Source organism: Henckelia pumila, chromosome 2, assembly GCF_033568475.1.
Source record: "Henckelia pumila isolate YLH828 chromosome 2, ASM3356847v2, whole genome shotgun sequence".
In the NCBI taxonomy this organism is placed as follows: Eukaryota; Viridiplantae; Streptophyta; class Magnoliopsida; order Lamiales; family Gesneriaceae; genus Henckelia; species Henckelia pumila.
This window is the reverse complement of record NC_133121.1, coordinates 136,231,321-136,239,638: the sequence shown is the minus strand read 5'-3', so window position 1 is coordinate 136,239,638 and position 8,318 is coordinate 136,231,321. Positions and strand designations below refer to the sequence as shown.

General features: G+C 35.7%; 1 protein-coding gene across 2 annotated transcripts; it reads left to right on the top strand.

Moving 5' to 3' along the window:
• Window positions 1-1,054: 1,054 nt before the first annotated feature.
• On the top strand, window positions 1,055-7,629 carry LOC140878748 (B3 domain-containing transcription repressor VAL1-like). 2 transcript variants are annotated; one of them, XM_073282364.1, is made up of 14 exons: window positions 1,055-1,428; window positions 1,625-1,771; window positions 2,313-2,394; window positions 2,507-2,617; window positions 3,048-3,673; window positions 3,777-3,873; window positions 4,485-4,659; window positions 4,800-4,876; window positions 4,949-5,029; window positions 5,122-5,337; window positions 5,681-5,730; window positions 5,859-5,972; window positions 6,474-6,541; window positions 6,697-7,629. In XM_073282364.1, exons 2-14 carry the CDS (start codon window positions 1,659-1,661, stop codon window positions 7,395-7,397), a joined length of 2,511 nt encoding a protein of 836 aa, XP_073138465.1. In that variant the 5' UTR covers window positions 1,055-1,428; window positions 1,625-1,658; the 3' UTR covers window positions 7,398-7,629. The 2 variants fall into 2 exon arrangements, with proteins under 2 accessions (XP_073138465.1, XP_073138466.1); XM_073282365.1 differs by having other exon boundaries at window positions 2,507-2,623; window positions 3,057-3,673.
• The last annotated feature ends 689 nt before the right edge of the window (window positions 7,630-8,318 follow it).

The window sequence follows — 8,318 nt, the reverse complement described above, 5'->3', positions numbered from 1 at the left end:
ATAGAATAACACCTCTCAAACTATATTATTTTGTAGATTTCATGTGTTAATTATATACAATTAAACTATTACCACATCCAAAGTTTTGATAATTTTAGTTATTTTTTATCATAGCGTTGATGTGATACGACACACATCAATACTATATCGGCGTCACGTTAGTATCGTATAACATCACATAAAAAAAAATTGGGGAAAAAAAAATCAGATGTTAATTATAATGCTGAAATTGACAATATAAATAATTAAAATCACAAACTACCAAATTTACACGACCAAAATTGTAATCCCATCCCATAAATATGTACACACACCACGTATCTTGACAACTATGTGATGTATATATATACATGGTATATGATTGTAAATACGGCAACGCCAAGGAACTTGATTAATGTGGAAAGTTTTTATTGTTTTTATTTTTTTGTTTATTTGTTGATAAATGCAATATTATTTGTTATGAATTTTGAAACTAGTAGATTTTATAATATAAGTAACTTTTATTTTTAAAAAGAGTTTTACCTTTTAGTTTCATGGAATTATTAACGTTATTTTAGTTAAATTATTTTAAAATCCATGAAAAAGATCAAAACAAATATATAATGATATCTCCAGCAATATATATATATATATATATATATATACAATTTTGCTATCCTGCCCACCCACCGTGCCCATCTAATGTGCCCACCATGAGGTGGCACTCAACTATTGGATGTGATGAATTGTGTATCCAATAGTTGAGTGCCACTCATGGTGGGCACATTAGGTGGGCACGGTGGGTGGGAAGGATAGCAAAACTCTATATATATATATGTAAGTATACAGTGGAGGATATCAAACGGGACAACGTAAGAATCTACAAAACATACGTGACGGCAAAAATTCATCGTATCGGTTGTCTGAAATCCTGTAAAAACCCAGAAATTAATTATTATTATTATTGAATCAATTAATTTTCTTCAAAAAAAAAGAAAGAAAGAAAAATGGGAAAGAAAGAAAAGATGAGGGTGGGAATTAAACAGCATTGATTTAGTGCATCTGTCTTCAAGTGTCGTGCATGCATTTTGTGCATCTGATTTTGCATGCACGCCCGCTTTTTTCTCTCTCTATATTCTCTCCTATTTCTCTTTCTACGCAGTCGCACACGCCCATGTATCTACACTAGTACACATATCTCTATGCCTAATCCGTTTGTTTATCCTTCTTTCTTTTGATTAATTTGATTTTGGCGCAGCAAGGATCAGTGGCAACACCGACGGGGATACCGCCGTCCGCCCCCGTTTTGACTTTTGATTTTTGAATCTCAGATTTAGTCCAAGATTTCTAGTTCGTGATATAAAAAAAAAAATTGGCGACGTGGGTTTTGATTGATTCGACCGGGGAGATGTTTTACATGCCGTCGTGCATTTGATTGATTTGGATAAGGTGAGTGGAACATGAATTTTTTTATTTTTTTTTTGCCTGAAATATCAGAGGTACATGGGAAGGTTTCTCTTGTTTTCCATTTGATGTGGCGATTCGCCCGAAGAATTATGTGTTTTGTCCATCTGGGTCAGCAAGATTTCATCTTTGGTGGGGTTTTAGGGTTTTGATCTCGATGTTTAATGCTTGGGTTTAATAGGGATTTTGAGTCGGGGAGTTGAAATTTGCGAGAAATGGGGTCAAAGAATTGCATGAATGAGGCGTGCCGTAAAACGACGTCGTCTGAGTGGAAGAAAGGTTGGAGCTTGAAATCAGGAGGATTCGCCACGCTTTGTTACACCTGCGGGTAATTTCCGAATGCCAAATTTGACCCTTTTCAATTCTGCATACAGTTCATCACCTACACCCGCGTCTGGTTTCAGTTCGTGGGGGTAATTTGGGGATGTGAAATATTGATTCCTAAAATATCGTTCCACTGGAGAGTTTTTCTTCTTCTGCTAGTATGAATGTTTTCTCTGTCCTTTGTGTGTTTCCTATTTTTAGAATTTTTCTTCTATTTTCTACAGCCTTTTCGGTTCCCTTGCCTTTTCCTCCCGATTTTTTGAGGCTTTTTTATCTTGGTTCTTTCGTAATTGCTCATTTTATTTTGAATTTTACTAATTTTTTAAAAAATTATTAGCTATTCATATAGATGTATGGAATCTGTATCTCTTACATACTTCTCGGGCTGTGCTCGAGTTCTTGTGTATGATGTCTATATCCTGTATCTATTGCTATATTCCACTACCTTTTTTCTAGGAATCAAAGAAGTTTCTTTCAGTTAATCAGTTAGTTAATTTGTTTGGTCTGCTCGATTTGTGTGGTGATATGGCCTAATGTGGATTCAGATCATCGTATGAGAATTCAGTCTTTTGTGAGACATTCCACTTTAAGGAGTCTGGTTGGCGGGAATGCAAAATATGTGGGAAGGTAATAATATACTGACATCCATGCCGTCTTTTTAAAGTTCTTAAGAGTTAATTAATTTTTTTTTCTTTCTAAATTTTGTGTTTGCATATCTTTTTGTCATTTGGCATGACAGACCGTCCATTGCGGATGCACTGCTTCAAAATATCTGTATGAATACATGGATTTTGGAGGTATCAGTTGCCTAAGCTGTGCGAAGCATTTGGAAATTCAACCTGTGCAACCAGTTCAGGTTTTTGTTCCTTTAACATAAAAAAATTGCAAGAACTAAAATGTGCTTATTTCGAGAGAGCCAGCTTCTTAGCTCAGCTTCTTGCAGACCTCGATGTATATGCAGGATTTTTGAATATTTTCCGAAGTTGCAAATTTCATTCCGTCTCACCCTGTCTTCTTCTAATTCCAGAATCATGGATTCCGTGTATTGTGAATTTGACCATTTTAATAAGAAGCCATTGGGTTTGTCTCAATTTCCTTAATATCATGTGTATTCACATCCTGTAGAGATTCTTGTCTTGATTGCAGTTCGTGAATTGGCATTCCTTCGAAAGCCTCTAAAGTTGAATTCTGTTTATTCGTGATGCATGATCCGATTAATATTGAATATCTGTTCTATTATGAGACTATAGGATGATTCCATGGTTCTCATACTTGAATAGTTCATGCAGACTCCTGGTGCTCTTCCCATTGGCCCGTTTATGACAAATGGTGTAAAAGATGTGTATCCTATAGTTACCGAGCATAAAAGAAATGACGACAAATTTAGTACCGAGAGGCTTCTTCAGTTGACGAAGGCTGTGGGAGCAAATGACGTGATTTCGAAGTTGGAGCAACTTAGACGAGAAGAATCAATGTTGAAAACCGTGGACACCCAAACATGCGTATCAAATCTAAGACAGCAGTGTTCATCATCTGCTTTTCTCAAACCAGATATCAGTCGACCAAAACAAGAAGTTAAAGATGCATACGAGTCTCTGTCCCAGCAGTCTCTAAACTTCTCTTTGGCAAGTCCTTTAGGTAGTTCAAGTTCGGTTCTGCCTTTACGTGGAGAGGTTATTGAAGGGGTCGAACAGAGCAAAAGTTCCTTCCAACATGGAAAAACTACAAAGCAAGCATTGTCAAAGCCAGTCAAGCATAGTCCAGCTGCCAGTTCAGAGACAAATAAAGGCAATATTGCACAAAAGCGTTTTGCTAGGCCTCCAGCTGATGGACGGGGTCGGACTCAGCTGCTTCCTCGCTACTGGCCTAAGATCACCGATCAAGAATTGCAGCAATTGTCCGGAGAGTATCCTCTATAATTTATTTGTTTCTTATTTTATTCCTGACCCAGATATTTCTTTGCAAAGAAAAAAAATTATGTAGGGTTTGCCTTGACAGCAGATTTTCAGCTTGAAATCCTCGATTGTACCATTGTTTGAGAAGATCCTGAGTGCAAGTGATGCTGGCCGAATTGGTCGCTTGGTCCTTCCTAAAGCCTGTGCTGAAGTTAGTCTCGTGTTTTTGCTTAGTGTTGTTACTGTTTTTAGCATCTAGTCACTGTAGTGTTCCGAAAGGTGCCACCCAGGCGGAGGGCGGTCACTTACCGGCCTGATTTTTAGAGAATTGGTGCCTCTAGGCATCGCTGGAAAGTCGGCTGCCTAGGCGGGTAACAAACTGCCTAGGCGTTTCAATTTTTTTTTTAAAACATTAAATTTAAAAATTGAATAAAACTTTTTCAAAACACGGTTGAATAAACTTATGCATATTTTGTTGAAATACGCACATAAAAAATTTATGCACATTAATAAGCATTGTCGAAAAAATATTAATGAAAATGTTGAACAAATTTATGTATATTTTGACTAATTTTAGATATTTTAAAATATTTTATAATTAATTAAAATATTTTTAAAATAAAAAACTGCCTAGGCGGCCGCTTCTGCACCTAGGCTCTAGGCGGCGAGTGGCGGTCCACCTACCGCCTTGTACTTTTTAGGACCTTGATCTAGCGACAAAACTTCGGTGATTATCATCACTATTATCTTTGCTGCAGGCATATTAACCTTGATCTAGCGACAAAACTTCGGTGATTATCATCACTATTATCTTTGCTGCAGGCATATTTTCCTCCTATTAATCAATCAGAAGGTATACCTATTAGGATTCAGGACATTAAAGGAAAGCAATGGACATTTCAATTTAGATTTTGGCCGAATAATAACAGCCGAATGTATGTATTGGAGGGTGTTACCCCTTGCATCCAAAACATGCAAGTACAAGCCGGTGACATAGGTATGTCCTCGGATAATTATATCATTGCTTATCACTTCTTTTTTCAAACACTAAATAGTATTTACCGTCCATGATTATTTTTCAAACTGTTTCCTGGAGACATATATTATATTACTGTGCATTGTTTGTGTTTTGAGCAGTGACATTTAGTCGGATAGATCCTGGGGGTCAGCTTGTGATTGGCTGTCGGAAGGCTACAAATAACGGTGAATTGCTGGTAAGCATGTTATGCATGACCCTGTTGATTATTTTAAATTGCTGATGTGTAATGTTATTGCGAAACAAGTAGGATTCCCATGCGACCATCCTTCCAAATGGTAACTCTCCTGGAGAAACAACATATTCTGGCATTACTGACACTTTGCTTCCCGTAAGTTATTGCTTGCTTTATTACTTGACTCATTCTTTTATTGAATTTATGCATATGATAATGGCATAATCTTGTTTCCCAAAATTTGGAAGACTGGAGGCAGAACATCTGATGATTCAATGCAACAGAGTAATCCTGTGTCTGAGAAGAAATTGAGAAACATTAAAAATAAACGGCTTCTTATGCACAATGATGATGCTGTGGAGCTGAGAATTACATGGGAAGAAGCACAAGAGTTGCTTCGCCCCTCACCAGCTGCGAAACCAACCATTGTCTTGGTTGAAGACCTTGAATTTGAAGAATTTGATGTGAGTAAAATTTCATGCAGTTGTCTCATATGTTATCTTAATAACATGATGCTCATGTTTTAAGGTGTAAGACTATGAAACCTTGTATGTTGCTAAGGTTATGGTTTTTTTGGATTTCACTTTGGATTCTGTTGTATAGCATCAATGCTCCCGTTCTTTTGTAGATCTATTAACATGGCACAACAGTTGAAACATGATGCTTTGGCTGTTTGACTTCTAAATTATTGAGTTATAATTTTACCATCATCTATAACTTTTGGTGCAGGCGTTAATGTTCGGTTACTCAGAGTCTTTCTTTTTAATTGGGTAGCAGTTTGTATTGATTATTTTTTCTGTTGCTTAGGAACCACCAATTTTTGGAAAGAGGACAATTTTCACTTCTCGACTGTCGGGGTAAGAATTGAAGTATTTTTGTTTATCTTGTAAGACGGCGACTCAAATTTAATTAAGTGTCTGCATGAGACTTTTTGTTCTTGTGTGTTTATTAATTACAAATTTACAATGTTGGATAATCTAATCAGAGAGCAGGAACAACTTGCACAATGCGACATTTGCTCAAAATGGCGAAGGTTACCCGTTCATGCTCTTCTTTCTGCCAAGTGGACGTGTTCAGATAATATATGGGACTCGAACAGGTTAGTACATTAAGAGGTTTGATATAGATAAAACTATTGAATCCATAAACTTCAGAGAAAGATTTTTGAACCTTCTGAGGCATCCATAAATTTTCGGAACCATTTTTGAATAAATATAGACTAGAAATGTTCGAGGCTAATACCGAGATGCTTTTAATTATTTCAAATTGAGGGTTATGCCTAAATTTTCAAACATTAACAAAAAGGGGACACTTGAGGCCAAAAAACTCAAAACTTAGTATTTTTCGGCTTCTTGTCACGAGAATGGGATGAAATGATTCGGTCCACCCTTAACATGACAAATTCTTAAGATTTGTACAATTCTGATCCCGCCTCCATACCCCTGAGACTTTTTTATGGATCAACGATAAGTCATTCAATATATTAATTTTTGTTTTCTATTTATTTCTAAATATGTCGTGGCAGTATTTTTGAACCTTTACTGCTCCATCAGAGGGGAAGCAAGGGGAAACTTATCAGTGTGCTGTTTATTTGCTTCAGGTGTTCATGTTCAGCGGCAGACGATATAAGTCCGCAGGATTTGGAAGCTCTCTTTACCTCTAACAATGGTATGTATTAAAAGCAGTTCAGTGAAAAAATCCCTCCTTATCTTGTTAATCTGGATATGTATATGTTGGTCTCTTGTAAACCATTTTTATTTGTTTACTTCACCATATAATTGCTTTCGAGTACGATTACGAATTGTTGCATGCATAATTTCCAGAGTTTAAGAAGAGAAGAATTTCAGATAATGTGTCAAAAGAAGGGGAACCATCTGGCTTAGACGCGTTGGCTACCATTGCAGTTCTAGGTGACAACATGGGTGACATGGGAGAGTCTTCTGCTGGGGCCACCACGAGACATCCTCGACACCGACCAGGATGCTCATGCATTGTTTGCATCCAGCCTCCGAGTGGAAAAGGAAAACATGAACCCACGTGTAAATGCAATGTCTGTTCAACCGTAAAACGTCGATTCAAGACTCTAATGATGCGGAAGAAGAAGAGACAATCAGAACGTGAAGCTGAGCTCGCCCAGGAGAAAGATAAGCCCGCTCTTGCCAAAATCTGTTTTGAGAAGGAAGAAGAAAAAGTAGCTGGAAATGCACTTCTAAACATGAACCACCATCAGGAAAATGAAGATGGAAATCGGATGCATTTGGAAGAGGCAAAAAAAGGAAGATTGGATTTGAACTGTGATCCGTACCGTGAAGAGGATGTTATTGCCGAAGAGGATGGGACGAGCTTGACAACGTTGATGAACGTTGCTACGCTCCCTTTCGATATGTTTTTGGGGAAGCCGAATGGCTGGCCGAGCCTTGAAGCATCTGTGTCTAAGAAGGAAGATAACTTAGATAATGTTGCCGGTGAAGGAGCCGTTCTTCCTGGGGTTTCGGGACAAGAATGTAATCCGGAAGATGAGTAAGGGGCATTATTTTTGGGTTCCATTTTCCCCTTTAGATGGTTTATTTCTTTATTATATGTTTAATTTTCCTTTTTTGTGACCACAATCTTGTTTACTTGGGTTTTAGCTTATGTAGATCATATACAAAGTATAGAGTTGAGTGAGTGTGATTTGTTTCCTTTGGATTGCGGTTTGCTGTTTGAAAATATCCCAAGGGAACCAAATTTGTTGAGATTGGAATCAAGTTTTGATACCTAGACATATATCATAACATGCTTGCATATATGTTAAATTTTTTTTTTTTCGAAACCAATGTTAAATAATTGTTATTATTATTTGTGTGTGCGAAAACAAAATTATATTAAAATATCAATTTGATTTTTAATAATTTTTTCCTGTTGAAATTCAAAAATATAGATAAAATAAATATATATATATATATATATATATATATATATATATATATTACTATATTATTATAGTAGAGACTCTTTGATTAACTAACTTGCAATTAATTGATGAAGTTTGAGATAAAATTAAGATTATATCATAACTTAATTTCCAACAAAACTAAAAGTATTAGACAAATTAGTCATTTTATATAATCTCTTTTTTTTAGTCACTAGAAACAATATTATTTACCAAAATGATATTCGATATCTTTGTTTATATTTTTTTTTTAATTTTTAGATTAGATTTTTTTTTGAAAGATTTAGATTAGATAATTATCACTCTTAAATTTTTGAATATCTAGCTAATTCATCATTTGATTTCTAAAAATAATATGAAAATTAATTAATATAAAAAAAATTTATGTAATTGACGCTACTACATCATATTGGGGAGTAGTAGTTATAAATGAGATATATTTTATTAAAATAGATTTTTACGATAACTTATATCGGAGTTTTTGGGTCATACGAATTAAAATGTTCTCATATA